The following is a 24059-nucleotide window of genomic DNA, read 5'->3' as shown; positions in this document are numbered from 1 at the left end:
GGGTTGCCATGTGCTGTTTGGTCCCTATACAAGCGGTGCCTGTTTGGTTTACATTGCTGGCAGTAAGTTGGACCCCTTCATGGTAGGAGATGGCCTCCGCCAGGGCTGCCTGTTGTGATCAATTCTGATCATAAACTTTCATGGACAGAATTTCTCGGTGCAGCCAGGGGTTGGAAGGAGTCCGGTTCTGTGGCCTCAGGATTTTATTTCTGCTGTTTGAAGATAATGGGGTCCCGTTTGCTTCATCGTGCCGTGATCTCCAGCTACCCCCGGAAAGGTTTGCAGCTGTGTGAGAAATGGCTGGGATGAGAAATGAGAATCAGCACCTCCAAATCTGAGGCCATGGTCCTCAACCGGAAAAGGGTGGGTTGCTCTCTTCGGGTCGAGGTTCTGCCTCAAGGGGAGGAGATCAAATATCCCTGGGTTTTGTTCACAAAGGAGGGAAGAATGGATTGTGAGATTGATAATGGATTGGTGCAGTTTCTGCAGTATTGCGGACTCTGTGCCAGGCTGTTATGGTGAAGAGAGAGCCGAGCTGCAAGGGAAGCTCTCTGCTTTACCGGTCAGTCAACATTCCTACCCTCATCTATGGTCATGAACTCTGGGTAATTAACAAAAGAATGAGCTTGCGGATACAGGCGGTTGAAATGAGTTTCCTTTGCAAGGTACCTAGACTCTCAGAAGTTCAGTCATCCAGGAGAAACTCGGAATAGAACAGAGAATGGAACTGTGGAAAGATGTCTGGGCCTCCCTGCTCAAGCTGCTGCCCCCGCGACTCAACTTCAGAACAAGCAGAAGATAATGGATGGAGAATAGAAAAGACTCACCTTTGAAGTTGAGGCTGAGCTCATCTGTGCTACTTCTTCAGCGGTCTTTGACACCTCAAGCATAAGTCGTTCTAGGCCTGTCTGCTGAAAACAAAGACAAATGGGTTAAAAACAACAACAACAACCCATTAATGGTATAAAATGTGTCACATTCAGTGCCTGCACATTTAGATCAACTGAATCCTTATCAGATACCTTCTTTTCAAACAATGTGTATCCAGCATCAGCAGCTGCCGCCTCCTTTTTCTCTTCTTGACTAAGAGGTTGAAAGCTACTCTTGAAGTTCTCTTTCTGCTTGTTGAGACTTTTGGCCCACCGTTCCATGTCTTTAGCAATCTGAAAGATTGATTTGAACATTAAATTATAAACATACAAACAGTTAAAGAAGTTGTTACTGGAAAAGTACACAATGAGTGATTTAATGCAGCACCTGTTGTGCAGTCTTGCTTTTGGGCTTCTCTTTTTTCTCTTTGCCTTCTTTAGGCTCTTTGTTGCTAGCTGCTGAGCCATTTATTGATTTATCATTTAGTCCAACATCTGCATTAGGGGCCGGCAAGTATGTCTGCTTCTCATCGTCCCAGTACAAATACTGCTGGGTCTGAGAATTGAAATAATACTAGAAAGAAAAACAGCAATGCAAATAAGTGAACATGTTGAAGTCTCACCAACATGGCAGAAAACAATAGTGACTCATACATTCTGTAAACGAGTTACCCACATGTGAAGTTGGGTCATAGTAGAGGCCAGATTGAGGGTCGTAGTAATAGCCAGAAGACTCATCGTATTGGTAGGAGGAGATATCAGGAACTGTGGATTAAAAAGATACGTTCAACATTAACTGCATTCACATCTCTCTTGGTTAAAAGCTTTATCCATGAAATCATAAAATATGGTTTCAGACACGTCACACTCAGCAACACAGGTTTTAACGAGTCTTGTTTGAATGTACCCATGTTGGTGTTCCCCGTCTGTCCAGAGGATGGTAATGTACTGGCAGCGCCAACAGCAGCAGCAGCAGTGACAGCAAGAGCAGACACAGCTTCAGCAGCTGAAAGGTGTCCCGTTTGGGGCTTTGCCTCCAGCTGTTGGGCAAGTAGCAATGCCTAAAATTAGTGTTTTAGTTAATTAAGAGATTGTTTCTGTCCAATATCTGCATTACAGTTTAGTACAGAAATGCAAGCCCACATTACCTGTATAGCAGGCTGAGCAATTATATGGGGTTGGTAGACCTGTGCATTCTGGGAGATTACAACTCCAACTGCAGATGGGACAATCTTTAACCCTGGGGCAGCTGAAATAGTGGGGGAAAAAAAAAAAAAAAAAAAAAAAAAAAAAAAAAAAAAAAGTTTTTTGAAAACTCATTGGCATGCCAACAAATCACTGTGAGAGCAAGGCAGCAATTATTTCCTATGCATGTTGCTTCTAACAGCAGGGTCTTTTTACTTTGTCGTTACTGAATTTAAAGTCCCTATAACCTTAATATACATCATGCTTTAATTGAGGAAAGGGTCACACGGACTGGCAAAGGCTTGTGCAAAAAGAGATTACCTCGCTTTTTGTCAGGATGTACAATTGAATGAAAGGTTAAAATGTAAAATGCACAAGTTAACATGGTAAAATTCACATATTTGCCCAAATGGTTGCCTAATATTTGTAAATGTACCCTTAGTGGTTATATCCATTGCTTGAAATAAAATTAACTGTACTCAAAGTGTTTTCATGTTTCCATTGTATGATGACTGATCAGTCCTCTGCCAACCCCCCCCCCCCCCTCCCATTCATTCAACCTTTATTTAGACAGGTAAATCCCATTGAGCCTTGAGGACTCATTTACAAGAGAGACCTGATTTCAACAAAGAAAGATGACAACAATGGACAACAGCGACAACAATAAACAGTTTAAAAAGTCTTACAATTTTTTTTAACAAATAGAATGGCTAAAAAACTAAAAAACCACTTCAGAAAGAGATAAGTATCACTTGCCTCCAAGGAGTCCATTTCCCTGGGAGGTGTTAGCTGTAGCCCCTTGATAGTATGTCTGATAATCCTGTAAAGCATTCATTGCAATGGTTTGTATAATTTTATATTGATATACAAAAAAAAAAAACTGTATATAAATGGTAATTTGTCTTTAGTAAAACATGATTCATTTGTTAATATTTTTCCTTCAGCTACCACTACAGTTTATTGTCGGTTTGATTTTGTACGTATTTTTAGGCAAACAAACTGGAGGATATTAATTGAACTGCAAGTAAACAGTGAAATATTTGTATTGTTTGTCTAACCTGTGACAGTGGAGTGTAGCCTTCTTGCAGGTAGGCATACTCCGACATTCCATCTGACCTCTGCTGGGTCTGTTGAGTGTAAAGTGGACTTAAGATGCAACAATGGCTCTTGTACACTAAACGTTTCAAGAAAATAGGCTTACCTGAGCTGATGACCACTGGGCTGCTGCTATAGCTGTGCTGGCGACAGAAAAGGCACTGATACGATTCCCATCAGGTAGCAAAAGGTCCCTAATGCAAGAAAAAGAAAACGTTCATCTAAACGACAAATTTAAAAAGACACACTGATGAAATTAAGACATACAAATTATTGTTATTTCACCACTACATCACTCACTTTCTAACACTCTTGGCATAATCGACACCAATGGTTTTCCCATCTAGTTTCAAGGGAGGCTGCAATCCTTGTAAGATGGTTAGCAGCTGAGAGGCCTCCTGCAACAAGCAGTAAATTAGATAAATAAAATTAATTAAAATGTGTATACAAAAATGAGTTGTGGCGTTTAAAGAAAAAACAAACAAACAAAAAACATCTGCATGATTGATAATGCTTTACCAGAGGAGAAGAGAGCTGCACAAAGGCAAAACCTCTGTTCTGGCCCGTTTGCTTGTCCTTAATGAGTCGAATGTTGTTTGATGACAGATTAGCATACGGTGCCAGTACTGACAATATGGCATCCACCGTAGTCTGAGTAGCAATATTTCTCAGGATGATTGCTAAACGAGAGAAAAATAAAAATGAAAAATCAAGCTTTGATTATTCAAACAACTTGGGATAGATGTTTTTGTACCACAGTAAAACATAAATAAAAATCATTCTTACTGTCGCCATAAAAATCGCCACTGGGCTGAACTTCAGAGGCCACAGCATTATTGCTTCCTTCACCATCTATGAGACAATCACAGAGGAAATGTATCAACAAAACCTTTAGAAGAGAAATGGAAATTAGGTACAGAATCAAGTAAAGATGAGCCCAAAATATGACAGCCTACATCATAAACTATAATTATTAGATTTCCCAATATTCCAAGGTTTGCAGAAATTGTGAGAAAATGAACAATCTAACTTCTCATCTAAAAACAATTTCTATCAGTGTCATTGAGTAAGAACACAAGAAATGTCCAAATCATTCTCGGCCTCTACAGTTACATTGATACAAAGTTTGTGTTGCGTCCCAGCACTTTTGGTCCAGGCTGTCCTGATTGTCTGCAGTGGGTGGCCTCTTTTAGTTCAACTACTTACCAGTTTTGGCTGCTCCACACCTGAAGCACTTCAGCCGCCTCCGGAAATTGTACAGGCCACACTGTAAGTAACCGTTCACATCATTTTTATTACACATCTAATAAAGCCCCCAAGCAGTGATCCGAAGACTAAAAGGCAATCTAATTTGATACAGCAAACCATACCAACCGAGAACCAAAAACTTTACCACTGACAAAACTGTGTGAAAAAAATAAAAATAAAAAGTACCTGACTTGTGCACATATATATATAAAAAAAGTGTGTTCTGCAGAATTGCTCAAACAATACAATTACAAAAACACAACATATTCACTTACAGTGGTGCAGAGCCAGTCTTCATACTTGTTCCTAGGGTGACTGTAGTGCATGTCCAAAACTTTGCCTTGGATGATCAGACATTTCTGAAAGAGGAAAACAAAAATCACTCAGAGTTCTTGTGGTGAAACGATCTAATTAATTGGAACAAGCAGTGTTGGAAGGGAGAGCATGGGGAGAGGGACCCCCAGCAGACAGGCTCTGAGTTAAAGACAGGCACAGGATGTTTAAATGAGCTGGATGTAAAGAGAATTGTTTGTGTTTGGGACCCGAATGCTCAGACTAGGCTGGAGCAGAGTGTACAGTATATTGTGATATTAACGGACATCTTTTAAAGCTTAAAAAAAATGGGGGGAAACAAACTTGTATGGGCTTTCCACAACAACAAGGAAAAAAAGATAAATATCCAAATCTACAGATGAGCTAGAGAACTCTTTATTTCTTTAGGCTAAGAAATTATTCTGGACATTGAAAGTGTGCTATTACTTTCATTGTAAAGATTAAAAAAAAAAAAAAAAAAAAATTAAATATCCTAAAATAACTTAAAACAAATGAAATTACTGGTAGCTATTTTATTATTATAACATATTAAATATACCTAATTTGTTTATACAAAAAAGTTTAATAGATTTCTCTAATTATATACAAAACAAGCATTTGCTTTCTGTGTGGTATTCATTGTAATTTTTTTTAAATAAATAGTTTCCACACTACATATTGAATACATTCTGGTTGCCTTTAGGGTCATTTCTCCAGATCCCCAAGATTAAAACTAGACTTGGCGATTGTGAAGCAACCTGATTGGTCTCCATCCATCTGGAAGCATCTTGCAAGTGATAAAAGTCCACGAAGGCGAAACCACGGCTTATACCTAGAGACAGCATTCAAATATAGACGGGAGGTGTGTTAGTTTAGAGTCCATGGGCATATTATTCAAACTCTTCCACAAACTGCTTCATGACCCAGGCCCAGTTTGGTACACAATAGGCCACTCCTTAAGATTTACCATAGCAAGAAATCCTGATGAATACCACACTCATAAACAAAGTGTTTCAGTCTAGAGATTTTCCAAAAACTTTTACTGCAGTTCTTACTTACCTTGGAGAGAGCCACAATGTACTGAAAACACAGGTCTTGCATAAAAGTGTTTACAAATGTTTTCAACTGATTTAATTTAATTCTCTCCTAACTGCTATGGGAAAATGGGTCTCAATGGAAGCAGATTTGCCCTATGGTCAAAGACTGGGAGGGGGTGGTGGTGTTCATGGTCCGGCTTACACTTGTTCCTCACCTGTTCTCTTTTTCATCAGTCTCACATCCACTGGCTGGGGTCCCTCTAGTTGGTCTATGGCAAAACGAATCTGAACACAAAAGAAATTATTTACATTAGGTTTGAAAATTGTAACAATTTTATAGGTCAAATAATATAAACACATTTTTACTGTTATCTTATTACAGTTTTTGACATTTTATTGTTGGATGTAACTGGAACCCTGTGCACATAATTTCTTTCCACCACATGTACCACATGTGGTGCAAACAACAATAGAGAAACTGACTCTTAAACCCTTCCCACATTCTTGCAATATTCTAAACAACGTTTCTAAACTCTAAACATACTAAAAGAGCTCTCTGCCTCGGCTGCACTTTCCGCCACCTGCAAGCGATCTTGGCCATGCCCACTTCTCCCCTCTGCATGGAAATCAGCTGATCAGCTGCAGGAGGAAGCTTATCCCAGTGTGAGCTGCATCTCTGTGCAGCAGGCTATAAATAACTTTAAATAATTTATTTTAAATAAAAAATTCCATGCCGATCATGCGGTTCATCCATCAATCAGCCAATTGTTTGTCATGTCCAATCTTACTTTGAAAAACTGCGATACAGCAAGTCCGCGAAAAACGAACCATGAAGTAGCGAGACTGCTGTCTATGAATGCACAATATATATGGTACACAGTAGAAATGATAGAAATTTAGCCTACGATAGAGATCTGTCTTCTACCGGCTAACCGCAGTAACACAGTAGCTATGTTTACATGCGCAGAATTCTCTGACCGGATTGAAATGTGTTCTGTTTGAATAATTCAAATGTATTGTTTACATGGGCACAATCTGTTCATGATGAGCGTTTACATGCAGCGGGCTTTGTTCTGAACAGCAGTACTGACATGCGCAGAGTGGTAAACTCTCCTTAAAAAAAACACCGAAGAAGAAGTTCTACTTCCGGGTGAACGTAAACAAACCTGAGCACCCAAAATGGACCCGCGACAGGTTTTAATGATGTTGGAGACGTTATTGCACTCCCTGACTGAGCTACAGGTAATAGAAATCATTTTGAGCTCTTGAAAAATTTCTAGTAGAAATGTTGTGTCGCTCACCGACCAGTTTTACTTCCCTGACATGCTAATATTATTAGCGTTAGCCAGGCGGAAATGGCAAAGTCGCACATGCGCAGTCAGGTCAGTTTTTCACCATCAGATAAAAATGAACAGATCAAGCGTTTACATGCGCACCGATCGGGTTTCGGATCGGCGTAAACCACCCGTTTCGTTCTGATCAGAAATTATAACGGATCGCGCCGAATACACAAAAAATAACCCGAACGGAGTGTTTACATGACACACTTTTATTCCGACCGGCCATTTGATCCGGTTACTTATGTCCATGTAAACATACCCAGTGTCTGATGTAAAATCAGAGTTGTCAGTTTAATAGTTACTTTTTTTTGAGTGGAGAACTGTGCGTAAGTGGTGTTAAAAAGTCTTTTCTGCAAGAGCCAAGTAGTGAAGCTACAAGCTAACTACGGCCGGCTTGCCGTATTCGGACGCATTCGCAAAACACTGTGTTCTATCAAAAGTTGTCGTTTTTTTCCTGTCGAAAGTTAAAGTAAGCGTTGGCCAGCTTTAGAGAAACCTGCTCTCTGATCTGTGAAAAGAATGCCGTGTTGTGCGATTTTACTGTGAGACCCTCTGGTCAAAGCCAGACTCATTTTTTGTCAGCTCTCCATTAAAGCGGAAGGAGACGCACACTGGAGGGTTAAGTGTTTTCAGTGTGCACTTGCTGCTCTGTTGCTGTTCATTTCTTAAGTGAGAATACTGGAACTGTTAAGAGATAACAACATATTATTGTTTTAAACGTATGGCTAAAACTACATTTGATATATTTTGCACTGTTTTGTATTACACGAAAGAAGCCCAATACTTGTTTTTTTTATTTTTTATTTTAAAAACTCTCTGGAGCTAGTAATGGAATTTTCTTAATTCAAAATAAATGATGGCAAAAGGACACCCTATGATTTTTTTCCCCCCAATTCCTATTGCATGTTTTATACCAAAAACAGTGATATATATCGTTATCGCCACCCTTCACATTACATATCTTGATATGAATTTTATGCCATATCACACATTCCTACTACTGTCCATAAAATAAAAAATAAATAAAAAAAACTTACATCTTCCTCAGAAGTTTGAGGAGACAAACCCCCGATCATAATGGTCTTACTCTTCTTCTCATTTCCTGGATCTCTTCTATAATCGTGCTCCGAGTAGTCGCCATCTGAGCGATAATCATCTTCTGATCGGTCACTGTTCCGCCTTTTCCTTTCTCTCGGCTTCATGAAAAAAAACATTAAAAAATTTTTTTGACACTAATATTACATTCAACTATAAAATAAGTTACAACCTAAAGAATCTGCTCATTCAAATCAAGTACCTCTGGACTGTCTCGAGATCCTCTGCGATCTCCTTCGTAATGATTACGCCTCTCGTCATTCCAGCGCCGGCTGTTGTACTCCCACTCTTGGTCCCGCTCTCGCAAGTCTCGCCAGCCATTACGGGACGGCTCCGATCCATATCTACCACTGCGTTCGGTCCGGCTGATCCTGTTTAAGGAGTTACAGAAAGGCAGACATCAACACAACAATTACTTTTTTAGCCATACATTTCAGCAATGTAATACTCCAAAACATCACAACACAATTAACAGATTGCCTTGTAATGTAACAGATTTACGTCCTTTAACAATTGAGAAATTAAATGTATGTTTTAAACTGCCTGAACAAAAGAGGGTACCCTTAAAGTAATTTGTAATTTCCATATAGTCATTTTTGAATCTAACAATATATAAATTAATGAAAAAAAAATGCATGAGATTCGAGGAAAGAAAACTTTGGTAAACATTTACTTTTTCCAAGTTGAAATGTTCAACAAAATTTCTTGTTTTTATTACAGGTAAACTGTGTAAATGAAATACACAACGCTGTCAAATGTTAATCAAAACAAAGTAAATAATAATCACCATTTCTGATAAGGACTGGATTTTCACTTCCAAAACTTAAAAAAGTTATTTGTGTGGACATTTAGTGTTTGAACGTTTTTTTAATTTCTTTAAAAACATGAGTATTTAACATATTCAAATAAAAGTCCTTAGTGTGCATCAGTCGTCCATCATAAAATCACTCTTGAATGACAAAAAAAACAAAATGTATTTATTTGATGACTTACAACTAAAGTTACAATTACTCTCAATAAGAAATTGTTAAGAATACAATTCGCCTAATAAGTGGTTGAACAGGATGCCATCTTGCTTTGCAAATTTACACCCTACGGCCAACTCACCTTTTATCAGTTCCCATTTTCTACACGGACCCGAAACCTAAAAGAAAAAAAAAAGAAAAAATACCGACAGTGTGTGATTACCCAGAATTTCTGTTATTTTAAATATATTGACAATTTAAAATGCCGAAGCATTCTCTTATGAGTCTGACAGTGAATGAAGGTAAAACACAAGATGGACACCGATTCTACAATGACAACTCACGGCAAAAAGCATCGACGTCAAAGAAGCTGTGAGCGGTTATTTTCGAAATTAATCGCACAAAAACTCACCGATAAAGGTTTTCCGACAACGTTACAGCCAACTAAAACTTTTTCGCTACAATTTTTCGATAAACTGTGAGGAATAAAATTCAGCTCACGTTTGATAACTAACCTCAACGCCACGACAGAACCTTCTTTATCCCAAGATGCATTGGGGCAGGCACTAGCGCACTACGTTATCAGTTATGTAAGTCCACGAGTTTGCCTTACAGGCAACAATGCAAGTCCTGTTTGTCTCAACAGCTGTCGCACGTGATTTAGGTTCACATAATTATGTTCAGATACTTTACACATTCATTATGATGCTCATTTTTGATAGTTTTTGCATTCTTCGTAAGTTAGCACTGAAGCGTTTATCCTACGAACCAGAGGAAGCGCTGAAAGTGAGACCTGACAGGCATTCTTGAGGGCACAATAACACATCTCTATTCTTCGCCATTTTACATAGTTGGCGTTTATGCACAGGACTATAGATATAAACACGTCATTATATGATATCTATGCACAGGACAGTATATTTAAAAACAAAGAGAAACGAGATTGAAACCTATACAACATTTCTTGTGAAATTATATGAAGTTGATGTATTAAATCGGCGACTTACAGGAAATACTGTAACATATTTCCTGTTTATGAATAGTCTAAAGTACAAAATGTAAAAGTGCATGGTGTTATCTGAACACCCTGCATCCAATTTACACACACACATATATATATATATATATATATATATATATATATATATATATATATATATATATATATATATATATATATATATATATACATATATATATATATTTAATTTGGCTTTATGTTAAGCTTTTGCAGTGAATTTAACAAAGCTTGTAATCAATTTCTGTATAAAATCTTACGTTTTCCAGTTGTTTTTAGCTGCTGTACATACATTTTCACTTATGCCATGTGACTGAATTCTTGTTTCGTTTCCTCTGCTCCTTTCTTCAGGGGTTGCCACAGCAAGAAAACTCACATGGAAAATTTGCCAACTAATTTAGACTGGTTTCCTGGACTCCAATCTGCAACCTGAGGATTACAAGACCACTGCATGACTACCAAGCTACCGCAGACCGACAAACTCAGCAAACAGTATGCACAGAAAATAGCACAAAGGCAACTGTTAATCTTTTATTACAGTATTTAAAATCTGAAACATCACCAAACATTTTTCTTTTGTACAGGCAAATCTTCCATAAAGATGACTACACATTAATTGTTCAACTTGGCACACAAATATGTTCCCAGTTTTTCTCTCTCTGATTTGGTACTGACACTGTATACATACTGCTGACAATTGTATTACCTTGCTCCAGATTATCTTTCCAAAACAATACTTATGGAGCTTTATTTTAGAATAAACGTGGATGCTTGTGTCACCGATACAAAAACAGATCCATATCTTCTATACGAATGAGTCATGAGATAAAACAACACAAAACTCAGCCACATAATATAAAAATGGTCCACGTGATCCCAAAAAAAAGGATGGCGGTTCCAGCACATTTAGTCCAAAAACTTCAGGGTGGAGAGAGGGGAAGTAGTTTTAAGTTAGGAGTTCTAGGTCAAGGTTTCTCCTTTCGTCACCTGAAATGACAAATATATTAATTTCATTGTTAAATTACATGGAGCCCGAGATGCAAAATATACACTTTAATTCATGTACTTACTCTGGCCTCTATATATTCAATCCTCCTCTCCAACGCTGTCAACTTCTCGTTGAGTGTTGCCAGACGGGAGCGACATGACATATCTGTTGGGTAAAAAAATTGACATGTTAGAAAGGTTGGTGTTATTGTCAGCAGGTAGCCATTGTTTTAATCACTCAATGTTCCAATAAAGATAACTGCACCCTAATTCATCCGTTATTTTTTGTCACACAGCAGCGTGGAACAGGGAAATTAGTTAGCTGACAAATTCTAAATTAAACACACTCATTAAATGAACAAAGGCATTACGTTTTTCTACACGTCAATATTCTTAAACAAACCAGTTAGCTGGGTGCTAACGTTCGAGCTAAATGCTAGCTGGTAGCGTCTGTGTTAGCAATAGCCGGACAGTTAGCCCATCTATGTGTTGCAACGCAAGACAAAGAGGAGTTAGCTGTCGAAACGTATACTGATTCCACTCGTTAAACAATCAATATAAGCGAAAAACACAAGGCAGCAAGCTTTTAATGTATCACCCTCCTAGCTCGGTGCTAACGTCCGAGCTACATGCTAACCGGGAGTGGCCATTTAAAAACGTCAACATCTGTTAGCAACAGCTAGCTCGATTCTTCTACTTAAATATTCTACATCATAGCGATTATATTCGAAACCCCGTTTGTTCAGAGGCTTACCAAACGAGTTGAGGAAGTCAGCGATCTTTTTGATGCTGCTTGTAATTACTTCGATGTACTCTCGGTTCGCCCAGTCTTGGTGAATCTCTCTTTGCACGGGATCTTCCTGACCGGCCATGTTAGCAGTCTGGTGGGTTAGAGTTATGTCGGTACTGCCCTGAGCTGTCATCCAGGAAGCGACACATTATTTTTTTTTATTTTATTATTTTTTTATTTTTATTAATAACACACAGAACTACAAAACACTACAAAAGAGAAAGATATATACAAACACTCGTGAAGGGTGTCAGAACTACAGTTTACAAGCTAGGGGGGTTACAAAATGATAAAAATTGAGTAATACATATATAAAAAACATTAAATGAAAAGAATAAACATAAGAAACAAAAAGGAGCAAAACAATATGAGAAACTTAAAACAACAAGTTTTTTGATATCTGTTGTGAAATGGTTCTAGCAGTTTTCCAGTTTTTTAATCTACTTATTGAAGAATAGTACAACTTGAATTCGTTCATAAAACACGGGAAGGAGGGCTGATTGTCCCTCCATTTACTACAATGAATGTGATACTTTGCTATAAGGATGACTATATTTATAGCATCGGAGTAAGCTGAGCTTAAATTATCCATGTAAAATAAAATGGCATCAGCATCAAAGGGAGGAATGTTCAGTTTTAGATTAATCCAGTTTGTAATGTCAGTCCAGAAACTTTGTGAGTATTGACATGAAAAAAACAAATGTTCAAGGGATTCATCTTCAGATTTACAGAAGGTGCACAAATCCACCTCAAATTTAAATCTTCTGTGCAGAAGCATGGCTACTGGATAGATCTTATTTACTATTTTAAAATGGTTTTCTTTCACTTTAGGAGATATAGGCCATTTGACAAATTTTGAATGAGCAGAAGTCATGGTTTTATGATTTATATTGGGAGGTTTCTTGAATGAATCTTTGTTGTAATCATAGTAAATCGTTTGTCGCATGCATTCATTGATCATCTTGTTATTACATTTGAGATCAACTAAACTACAGTCATTTAGTTTTAATGTGAGCATCGAGACGGTCACCTTTGAATACATAATGATATTTTTAATTAACTGAATCAAGGCTAAAGGGATTGCTTTACATACCTTCATAAAATCTTTATGGCAGCAGCTAAGGTTATATTTTCTAACAAAAGATGAGAAATTTAAAAGATCTCCATTACAATCCAAGATGTCTGTTACAAAAATGATGCCTTTTTCATACCAGTCTTTTCTAAATATTAACTTTCTGCCCACTGTGATTGCTCTATTATTCCACAAAGTTGATCCATGAGGTGAGAAATTATGGTGAAATATCATTTTCCAGAACTGAAGAACTTGTTTGTGGAAGTTTGATAGTTTAACTGGAATCTTCGTCACTTCGAAGTCACACCTTGCAAGGAAGTCAATTCCTTCCAGCTGCTTAAAAATGGAGGCAGGGATGTGAAACCACATTGAATTTTGTTGTTGTAAAAAGGTTTTTAACCATTTAGTCCTAAATGTTCCAACCATTGCTTCAAAGTCTCGTGCATTGATACCACCATGCTCATGTTTTTTAACTAGTTGGGACTTTTTAACATAATGAGTCTTATTTTTCCACAAAAACTGAAAGATAATGGAGTTGGTTTTTCTTATGTTTTGTGGTGATATATACATAGAATGACATGGATAAACAGTCTTGGAAATGCCATCTGCTTTAGTCAACAGGTTCCTTCCAAAAATAGTCAGATCTCTTGTCAACCAACGGCTGAGACTTTGTTTCATACCATAGGAAGCGACACATTAATGGATGTAAACAATAGGCATGTAACATTTAGACCACATTTATTAGCAGTAAAAGTTACAGCCGTTCAAAATTTGGGAACGCATGGAATTTGGTTTTAGTATTTTGTAAAATTGAATACGCATTAAAAGTGGAATGTGGAATAGAAAAAAATATTCAGGTGCATCACCCCCAAAAAATAAATACATGAAAAAGTTCAGTTTGAGTTCAGAAAAGGAACCTGACTTAACTTTTTACATTCAGTATTGTCAATCATTTTCAGAAGGTGGAACTCATATTAAATAGATTCATTACACATATAGAGTGAAATATTTCAAGACTTTATTTATTGTAATTTTGATGATTTACAATGAAAAACAAAAGGTGCCCTGTCCTGCTGGAAAATAAAATCACCATCTCCATGAAGCTCATCAGCAGAAGGAAGCATGAAGTCTCTAAAATATCCTGGTAGATGTTGTGCTGACTGTGGACTTCAGAAAACACAGTGGACCAACACCAGCAGAGAACATGGACCCAAACCATCACTGACTGGGAACTTCACTCTGGACTTCCATCAACGTGGATTCTGTCCCTTTCCACTCTTCCTCCAGACTCTGGGACCTTGATTTCTAAATGTCATGCAGAATTTACTTTAATCTGAAATGTACCACTGAGTCCAGTTCTTTGTCTCCTCAGCAGGTAAGATGCTGATGTTGTCTCTGGTTCAGGAGTGGCTGGACTTGAGGAATGAGACATTTGTAGCTCATGTCCAGGAGTTAATGAGCCGATTAAGGTGTAACACAGGAATTTATAATATTACCATACCATACCAATTTATTTATAGAGCAATTAAAACAGCAACAAGGCCAACCAAAGTGCTGTACAAAAACAAACATGCACAGCAGACAGGAAAACATAAAATAAAAATACAGATACAAATAGCAGCAGAAGCTAACTAAAATGGCCAACAGTGTAGAGAACAGACAGGACCAAACAAATCACACCGTGTTAAAAGCAAGCGAATAGAAGTGGGTCTTCAAGCGAGACTTAAAGACTGAGAGTGTGGGAGCCTGCCGGACACTCAGTGGCAACTCATTCCACAGTCGTGGACCTGCAACAGAGAAAGCCCTGTCACCTCTGAGCTTACGATGGGTTTCTGGGACTGAGAGAAGCATCTGGTCTGCTGACCTCAGAGAGCGCGGTGGGACATATGGCTGCAGAAGATCAGTGAGATAGGATGGGGCGGAACTGTTCAGTGATTTAAAAACATACATGAGAATTTTGAATTGGATCCGAAGGTGAATGGGTAGCCAGTGCAGGGAGTGCATATTGAACCTCTTCACAATATTCTAATTTTCTGAGACACTGAATTTTGGTTGTTCATTAATTATCAGCCATAATCATCAATATTACAAAAAAAAATGAAGGCTTGAAATATTATTTCTCTGTGTGTAATGAAATAATTCATGAGTTTCACTTTCTGAAATGATTGTCAAAAAACTTGAACTGTACACTCATTGTTTACATTCTATTAAAGATGAACAATTGAATTTCATTTCTCAAAAAAGTACATTACTTTGTACAATTAATATAATATACATATTCCATGCATATCCAACTCCAAGTGATTTCTGTTAGCAGCAACTTGCATTTCAGATTCATGTAAATAGAAAACACACTGAAAATACTTTGGGCACCCTTCTGAGGTTATGCTGCATTATATACGTGCAGGCTATTTACTACATTTAGCATTTACTACAATTTCATCCAGTCCTCAAACTGGAAATTTAAGTCTGAAAAAGTCTAAAACTTTGAAACAGAATACAGTATTAGTACATGGCCTGCTCACTCCAAAACTTTGTACTGACAACAAATTAGTCAATTATCTGTTTATCCCACAAGACAATAATGTGCATTTCTGCATTCTCAATTTATGCACCTTTTGATGTTGATGCATAAGGAGGGGGGTAGTAAATTGGCTTGTGTGAATTTTGTTCAAATAAATTCAGTACAAAGAGTATTTAGAAGGTTTTTTTTATATGAATTTTAAACAGACAAAATAACGTTGTTCAGTGCAACATCTTTATTTTTTCCTCTTGAAATCATCAAATTGTGGTATAGTTAGTGGTAGAAGCACACACATTTACATTTCATCAGGAACTCCTTACACAAAATGGTTTACAGAAGTTTCTTCATTTAGTAAACAGGCAGTGCACACCACTGAAAATAGCACAATCTTTGGACTGAGGCAGTTTAACTCTAAGCTGGAAAGAAAGATAAAATGTCACTAATGTCTGAGTATGCTGATAAGAGTGGTAGACTACATCTTTTACAGCCAGCTATAGTGTTGTAGCGCTCATTTTACTTGATTCTCTTCAGTAGCTCTTTAATATCTGCCTCGATGTCAATGGTGAGGAAATGCCTGCTGTAACGCTTGTAAGGCTCCCCGTCAGCAGTGATCAGGAACTTCTCAAAGTTCCAGGATATGTCATTCCTGCACACAGGACTCCAGATGATGAACTTCGGATCCGTCATGAGAGCCGTGGCATCATCGCAGGGGACTGGGAGTTTCTCTTTCAGATACACAAACAGCGGGTGGGCATCCTTCCCATTCACATCCACCTTTTCAAACAGCGGGAACTTTGGCTCAAAGCCGTTGCCTGGACGGACATACTTCAGGGACCTCAGGATTTCATCGTTGTTGGTGTTCTCCTACACACAGAACATTGAGCAGGGTTTTCATTTACAGCCACAAAACAAAGTTAACATTAATGAAAGTGATTTTTTTTTTCAAATTCATTTGAAGTTTTGAAGCACATCCATTTTCATTCAGTTTTTATTCTGGACCATTTCAGAGAAAGATGACACTCGGTATCCTAAAGTTAGTCACACAATTCAGACAACACACAGAAAATACACAATATAAGGAAATGTTTTCCCAGAGACCAATGGTGTTAACATTGTAATTCCTGTAAGATAATTTGCTGATACTTAACATATTTTGATGCCATTTTACAATATATTTGAAAACATTTTGCTAGTTAGGTTATAAAGCATTTATAAATTACAATACCTTTTAATAAAGGAAATCATTAAACTTAAAACAAGAAGACTGCAGAATGTTTTGAGGTCATGTTATTGTTTTATATTTAAGGGAACTTACCTGATGTCCAAACTGATTGCAGGGCACACCCAGAATAACAAGTCCCTCGGCGGAATAGCGAGAATGAAGCTCGTTCATCTGTGTGTAATCCCTGATGGTTGTTCCTCAGAGAGAAGCCACATTCTCAACGAGAACGACCTTCCCCTTTAGTGCCGAGAAACTAAAGGTTTCACCAGAGAGCAGCTTAGCTGTAAGGTCGTAAAACCTTTTAATGTTTCCAGCCATGTTTATGAATCCGTCACAAGCCGAATGCAATGCGGAAAAAAATCAACTTTGAACGTTTTCTTGAAGTTCAGCCCTAATTTAAAATAAAGGCGGAGCACAAACATAAACGCTCCTTAAGGCTATTGATGGATGTGCACTATTTATTTAGAGGCCGGCATACGAAGCAGCGCTCTAGGGAGGCGGAGTTTGCTTTCTCTCTATTAGAGAGACAACTCCGCCCTCGCAGCTCGCCTTTACTTTTAACCGGTCCCATACCGGTATTGCGCCAAGGCACTTATCCCTCAAATAATTTGTCATGAAAAGCTGAACTAAATACGCATCGACATTTAACTTGAGTAAACTTTAGTATAGTAACACGTTTATTTTATTTAGTGAGTTTTATTTTTGTTGTTTATTTTGTGGGTCACACAGCAAGAATATTCTTGTTTACAATTTCCTATTGCGTTTCTTCAAACCGAGGACGGCAGCAAAAAAAAAAAAAAAAAAAAGGAAAACAACGGAAAAGTGTCATTGTAAACTCGTTTCAAAAGACAACAGTTTGCTAATTGTTACACATCAACTAAAATTGCATATACTAGACACAAAAAAATCAGCTAAATATTATTTAAGTGACTTTCGGATTATTTTATTAATATTTTCTTGTTATAACACCCCCCCCCCCCCTTTCGCCTGCATGGTACGTTCCAGGAAGTCCTGCACAATGTGTAATCCAGCGGTTTTGTCGTTGCCGGGTAGCGCGAAAACTTTACCTTTTTCATCAATGACGTGCTTTTAAAGACAACCTAAAGCATATTTTAAGCATGTTTTAAGAAATGAAACCGTGTTAAATGCTTGGAGGCGGCAGTTTTTACTGTAATTCGCCCCACCTGTTGGTGAGCTCTCATCATGTCAGAATACGGCTTCAGCATGAGCCTGCTGCTCATCCTATTAGCTGTTTTAGTTTTTACATTAGCTGGTTGTGTTTTGTATTCAGGACTCCTCACAGACATCACCGTGCAAACTTGCTCTTCGTCCTTAAAAAAGATGACATTCGCATACAGGTTTAAAGAAGGAGCGTACAAACCCAGCGGACAACTTTTGAAGGAAGCTCGGCGTGTTGGAGCAACAGGGCTGTCGTGTATCGTGGTGTTTTATGACGAGCCCAAACAGGTAAACATCTAGAAATCTGCTAAATAACGACACGTTTTCCTACTGCTGCAATCTTTGTCGCAAGCTCAGCGATGCAACTACATCGCTGTTCAGAAATGCAAAACTAAAAGTCAACTAGACTTATAAATTGATGCGATCTACAGCATTAGTTTTAAGGGAAGGTGGAAAAAATGATGAAAAAAGGTTTATTTGAGAACATAATTTGATATTAAGATATATACTTTTAATGTTGCATAGAAAAAGAAACCACTTCAGTTTTAGCCCATGTTGTTAAAGAGTTCTAAATGTAGAAACAGTGGACGTGATGAAATTTATTGTGCTTATTGTAGTTCGCCGCTAGATGGCGGTGTTGTTCCTTTCCACGACACAAGTGACTAAATCCATCATTTCTAAACAGTTTGTCCTTGTTATTGTATTTATTAATTTGAAAACAAAACCCCATCCCTCCTCACAATGAATAGTCCTCTAAGTGTTATTTTGTATACTTGTGACATTCAGCAATTAATCCACTTCTTTTCATGTTAGGGACATCATTTCCCTAAGCATTATTGAACATCTGGTTTGGATATGGTGTCTTGTGTATTTGGATGTTATGGAGTAGTAGTAATTATAATTAAGTAATAATTCAAACGTGTTAGGTCTTTAATTTCAAGTAAGGAGTTGTATCCTTAAGGCTTTATGGAAAATTTAGATTAGATAATTTTGCATCGTGTGCAAATCAGCTGATTTGACAGATGTGTGTTGTGTTGCTGCACTCTGATGGTGTGTCTTTGTACTTATCAATTGATCAAACAACTATTAAGATTTATTACATAAAAATCAGCAAGCTTACAGGCTCGTGTTATTAACTCAGGATATTTTCAGTTGAATTTATGTGCGTAAATAAAAAAATATCACCTTTTTATCTCAGCATTTTTGTTTCTTAGGACTAACATCCAAGCTGTGATGGTTTGGTAGAAAACATGTGACAAGGAAAGAACAGAAAGTAAACCCAGGAATGCTTTCATTTATGTGAATGTGATAGAAATTGCCCTTGCCTCTCATTATCTCCACTCCAAGGCTGCTGACTCCAGTGTAATTCAGTTAGATCTCACTTATGGATGGTTTCCTGTGTTGTTGTTCCCTGTGTGAACCCATCTATCTCAACATCTCTGTTTCTATAAGGTGCAGGACACAATAGCTGCTGGAGCGCTTTCCTTGATAGCTAAAACTGCACACTCTCTGGGGTCTTCATAATACTGCAAGGCTTGTTCCCACATTTCAAAGGAGTTTTAGGATGAGCTTTGTAAGGTTTTCCTAAATTTGAGAGGCTTGAGACAATGGACCATCTTGAAATAATTTCTCAATCTTGTTGCACTCAGCATTTCTGCAAGTTTTAGTAACAGGAGTGTAAAACAAGAACTTGACCCATTTATTATCAATAAATATGGCTCTTCTATGACCGTAATACCCACTGAATATGATATACAACTGTCTGATTGTTGTGTGTTGAGTGGGAATAATAGTGTCTGTTGATATTTTAAGCTTACTTTTATTTTAGATCTTAATTATGTTTGAATTAAGATATAAGCTAATTCTTTAAGCCTCCCTCTTAATCAGAGGTTGTCTAAAAAAAATCTTTTTAATAGTTGATGACCATGCCAATTTTAGAAATCACGATAGTCGATTGCCAGTATCTAAAAAAACGTTTTTTCTCCCCCATTGTTGTTTATTGTTATCTGTTAATTATATTACCGGTAGTTTAATGGTCTTGCAGAATACAGTATAGATTTATTTATTTTTTTAATGCAGTGATTGAAGAGTTTTGGACAAATGCTTTTTAGCAGAACATGTGCTGTTGGAATAGCAAAGGTTTCAAGCCTCTCAGATATTTAAAAAGTAAAGTCTTGTAATTCATTCTGGAAGTTATGGCACTACGCCTTGACAAAGTTAACAAAATATTTCGATGAACTTCCTTTGGAAGCCGGTTCGCCGGTGAAGGCACCCTTGACATGAAATATATTCTATCTGTTGAAAGTGTTGCTTGATCGCCTTCAGGTTGTAATACATGCAACATAAACGTATAGATGCAAATCAAATTACTATACGCATGTCTGACTGATGCCATTTATTTAAATTATGGCAGCAATCACCCAAATTAATTTGCTGACCAATCAGTCAGTTTACTACTACTTAAAAATAAAAATAAAAACGCAGGCTTTGTGGAAATCAGTTTGAGTAGGCTCACCTTTTACTACAAGTATCTAAAGAAACAACTCATAATGTACTGGTAATCTCACTTAAGACCAAATTTTAAATTATTTATTTTTTTATTAAAGGCACCAGTAGTCAGACTCAAACCTATTAATGTGTGGTACTGCCATCACCATGCAAAGATGGTTTCAGTCTAGATATTTCACTTTTATGTTTTTCAAGGCAGTTTTATGCAGTGAACACCTTCTGCATCAACACCTCTAATGTATTTAACCCACACTTTTTTCTATTTGATAAATAATTATTGAGTTTTATAGCACGAGTCAGTTACAGTGGGATTTTGTTAACTTCGCTCATCGTTACTGTTTAGTTTTCTTTAAAACAAATTAGTATCTAACTTAAAACAGTTGTGAGTTCACTGCTTAAACCTACCAAAGCAACCTGATGGAATGTAACCAGAGGTCAGTGATGGGCTCTTCCCAGCCCTGCTTCAAAACACTTTTGTTATGCTCATCCATTTTTTTCCCCTCAAGCTGGCAATTAGGCTAACATTGAGTCCTGGTTCCTCTGCACAGTCACAGCCAAGTCCTGATCTAAGTTGGAATAATTGTCATAATGATCTCAGCTCATTAGTGTCTGAGCCTCAGGATGCCATTCACTGACTGCGGCAGGAACCCCCGAGAGTTCGCTTACACACAGGAGGACTGGTGTTTGGTGTTTAAATGGGGAGACACTGTCCACCAATTTTTGCAGTGGGCGTTTTTTTATTTTTATTTTTTTTTTTAAGTTCAGCAGACAGATAAGTGCCTGCATGGTTAAGTTTCATCCCGTTCTCAGTTTTCTCACTTTTACCTCCTTTAATCACTTCCTCTGGAGAAACAAAAGACCTCAATGAGAACTTGATTTGGTCCTGAGATGGTTGCCATGGATACGGCTATGTCTGCTCCTTCAAATGGCTAATGCACATCCAAGGCTCAACTCGCTAAAGCCTTCTCCTCCATCAGCCTCTTCACAGCTTCGAAGCCGGGGGGGTGGGGGGGTTCTGTGACCCAGTGTGCACAGTTCACCTCTGCTTTAAGCCTCGAACTTTGAATCCAGCGAGTATCGGAGGGAAGCGATGGGGAGAGATTGTCTAGTATTTTGTCAAACTTGATGCTCAGAGTAAGTGATGAAGGTCAGTGCACAGAGACCTCGGGACTTGGATTGTCTGAGTGTAATAGATGACAAGTGGAACAGCAGCTGATAGACAAATCTGCCCATCTTCAGGGACCGCTGTTTGTGTCACAATGTGATGAAAGCAGAGAGAACGGCAGCTGGATGAGGAGCTGATCAGGAAACGTACGCCAGTCTTCAGGGCTGAATCTTGTTCTTCCAGAAAGTTACTTTAAACATTTACAACCTAAGCTTTACAGAATCTGAGCGCACATAGAAAATGTTTTGTATGCCGGAGAAGATTCTTTGATATATATTTTTTTTATCCCCTCTTTTTTGGTTGCCTCACTGACGCCTGTGCTGCTGTTGTGCAACAGAGACACAAGGCGGCTTGATTCCTTGAGATGAATATCACAACTATTTGCTTCATGTGAGCTGTCAGTGTGTTGAAGAAACATCAAAAGGCATCACACTTGTGTCATAATGAGGGCAGCTTGAGGAACAAAATAAAGACTATGATCGAGTGTGATTTTGTGAGGAATTGTGCTGTGTTTTGTGAGCCTCAAACGTTGAGCCGCAAGTTGCCTTTCATGTTAGCAAATAGACATACAGTGTAGAAGTTTTAAATCATCTCTAATGTTTTTTATATGTTGCTTCCAAGGAACCAGACTTTCTTGTAACATTAAAGTGGTTTTGAAGGTTTTTCCAAGTTGTGGACTTGGACTTGTTGCTCTTCTTGTAACGCATCATGACATCACATTGTGCAGTGTGCATGAAAAAATGAAAAAGTCAATAAGTGGAGGATAAAAGTTGAAGTGTCACTGTCAAGCATAAAAAACACTTTTTTTTTTTTTCTGGCAAATGAATCATATCTAGAAGAAACGGTAAAACATTATTTGACAGAACCTGAGAGATGCACGTCGTGTTAGCTAATTGCTCTTTGGGAATCGCCTTGTGTGTCCAACTGTATCATCTCTGGTATCTTTCAAAGATTCAGTTAGCAAAAAATGCCCAAACTTTTTGGTAGGTTGTTAATAGAGAATCACAATATTGGATTTTTGGCCAATATTCGATATGCCGATATGTTAAAACTTATTTGGCTGACAACCAATACTGATATTTTAAATTCTAGACCTACATACAGAGACTAGCTTTCTCTGCTGTGGGATTAAAATACTACATTATTCTACTTGGTCTTTGTCAATTTGGCCTGCCACCAAATGCAGATGCCAAAAAAGAGGCTGAAAATAATGTAACACTTTAACTTGAATTATGTCCATCCATCCATTATCTTTACCCGCTTATTCCAGTTTGGGTCACGGGGGTCGCCGGTGCCCATGTCCAGCAATCACTGTGCGAAGGGCGGGGTACACCCTGGACAGGTCGCAAGTCCATCACAGGGCTGAATTATGTTTAATGTCAAATTTATTCATGACATTTACTCTCTCTAACCCAATGACAACACTGGAACAGTGCAAATTTGTAAATTTTCACAAACCTAAACTCAACCTGTTCACAAGCGACAAGTGAAAAGTGCATAAGTATTTGTGCGTTAATAGAAATACTGGACAGTTTCTTAAATTAAAGCTTGTATGGACTGCTGGCGAGGTTTTGTTTCTCCGCGGTTGACCCCTCTTTCGCTTTCCTTTCTGGCCACCATGAACTCATCGGAATCGTCGGAATGGTGGTTCTTGAGATGGTTAATTAGGTTTGAAGCGTTGTAGGACTTTGTTTTCGCGCCTCCTCGCATCACTGATGCTGAGCAGTCATTGCAAATAGCAGTTCTGCTTTCAGTTTGGGGCGGCTGTGGCTGAGTGGTTAGAGCAGTCGTCCTCCATTGCAAGAGTTGGTGGTTCGAACTTCGAACCCACCAGCAGTCACATGTCGAAGTGTCCATGGGCAAGACACTGAACCCCTCATCGCCTCTGATGTGTGTCCCATCGGTGTATGAATATGATAAAGCTCTGATTAGTCTCTTTAGAATGATTTGTTCAATTAGCTTTGTAGAGATCTAGTAGAGTGCTGTATGAATGGATAAATGAGGACACAGATTGTAGTGTAAAGCGCTTTGAGTATCTTGATTAGATAGAAAGGCGCTATATAAGTACAGTCCATTTACCATTTAGTTTCCAGCATTTTATAAAATTTCTACACTGCCAACGTTTTCACTTCTTCCTCTCCTGCCGTGATCAGATCAATTAGGCGCATGTGACGTCATAATGTTGTGATGGCGCTGCAGGCATCCTTGTCACGGGGTTATCATTTAAAAACAGTGCCTTTTACAAACCGGATTCCAAAAAAGTTGGGACACTAAACAAATTGTGAATAAAAACTGAATGCAACGATGTGGAGATGGCAAATGTCAATATTTTATTCGTAATATAACATAGATGACAGATCAAAAGTTTAATCTGAGTAAATGTCCATCCATCCATTTTCTTTACCCATTTATTCCATTTTGGGTCACGGGGGTCGCTGGTGCCCATGT

General features: G+C 38.0%; 4 protein-coding genes across 9 annotated transcripts in view; 1 reads left to right on the top strand and 3 right to left on the bottom strand.

Annotated features, from left to right (window-relative positions):
- Nucleotides 1–9722, bottom strand: part of rbm5 (RNA binding motif protein 5) — an 11824-nt gene extending 2102 nt beyond the window's left edge. Inside the window, exons 1-20 of one of the 6 annotated variants that reach the window (XM_037678714.1) lie at nt 9662–9722; nt 9289–9325; nt 8384–8552; nt 8124–8282; nt 5962–6031; nt 5468–5541; nt 4673–4756; nt 4356–4416; nt 3936–4001; nt 3669–3829; nt 3450–3547; nt 3256–3343; nt 3113–3181; nt 2811–2874; nt 2018–2118; nt 1777–1930; nt 1546–1634; nt 1258–1443; nt 1023–1163; nt 828–911 (exon numbers count right to left, since the gene is read on the bottom strand). In XM_037678714.1, the coding sequence (XP_037534642.1) occupies nt 828–911; nt 1023–1163; nt 1258–1443; nt 1546–1634; nt 1777–1930; nt 2018–2118; nt 2811–2874; nt 3113–3181; nt 3256–3343; nt 3450–3547; nt 3669–3829; nt 3936–4001; nt 4356–4416; nt 4673–4756; nt 5468–5541; nt 5962–6031; nt 8124–8282; nt 8384–8552; nt 9289–9305 (1935 nt within the window). In that variant the 5' untranslated portion in view covers nt 9306–9325; nt 9662–9722. Of the gene's footprint in view, nt 1–827; nt 912–1022; nt 1164–1257; nt 1444–1545; nt 1635–1776; nt 1931–2017; nt 2119–2810; nt 2875–3112; nt 3182–3255; nt 3344–3449; nt 3548–3668; nt 3830–3935; nt 4002–4355; nt 4417–4672; nt 4757–5467; nt 5542–5961; nt 6032–8123; nt 8283–8383; nt 8553–9288; nt 9326–9558 lie in introns of those variants that run through there. The other 5 variants (XM_037678715.1, XM_037678713.1, XM_037678716.1 and 2 more) reach the window with 5 other exon arrangements.
- A 1005-nt stretch (nt 9723–10727) lies between these two features.
- Nucleotides 10728–12123, bottom strand: brk1 (BRICK1 subunit of SCAR/WAVE actin nucleating complex). The gene is made up of 3 exons (XM_037679354.1): nt 11906–12123; nt 11235–11317; nt 10728–11151 (listed from the first exon to the last, which is right to left on the bottom strand). Exons 1-3 carry the CDS (start codon nt 12072–12074, stop codon nt 11125–11127), a joined length of 279 nt encoding a protein of 92 aa, XP_037535282.1. The 5' UTR covers nt 12075–12123; the 3' UTR covers nt 10728–11124.
- Nucleotides 12124–15709: 3586 nt separating this feature from the next.
- gpx1a (glutathione peroxidase 1a) lies at nt 15710–17204 on the bottom strand. The gene is made up of 2 exons (XM_037679353.1): nt 16853–17204; nt 15710–16401 (listed from the first exon to the last, which is right to left on the bottom strand). Exons 1-2 carry the CDS (start codon nt 17075–17077, stop codon nt 16051–16053), a joined length of 576 nt encoding a protein of 191 aa, XP_037535281.1. The 5' UTR covers nt 17078–17204; the 3' UTR covers nt 15710–16050.
- Nucleotides 17205–17962: 758 nt separating this feature from the next.
- Nucleotides 17963–24059, top strand: part of LOC119412758 (testis-expressed protein 264) — a 60078-nt gene continuing 53981 nt past the window's right edge. Inside the window, exon 1 of the mRNA XM_037679794.1 lies at nt 17963–18226. Within this exon, the coding sequence (XP_037535722.1) occupies nt 17963–18226 (264 nt within the window). The remainder of the gene's footprint in view (nt 18227–24059) is intronic.

The sequence above is a fragment of the Nematolebias whitei genome, chromosome 7 (assembly GCF_014905685.2).
Source record: "Nematolebias whitei isolate Nwh7 chromosome 7, NemWhi1, whole genome shotgun sequence".
Lineage (NCBI taxonomy): Eukaryota > Metazoa > Chordata > Actinopteri > Cyprinodontiformes > Rivulidae > Nematolebias > Nematolebias whitei.
Note: the sequence above shows the minus strand (reverse complement) of the source record. Positions and strands in the feature narration are given on the sequence as shown.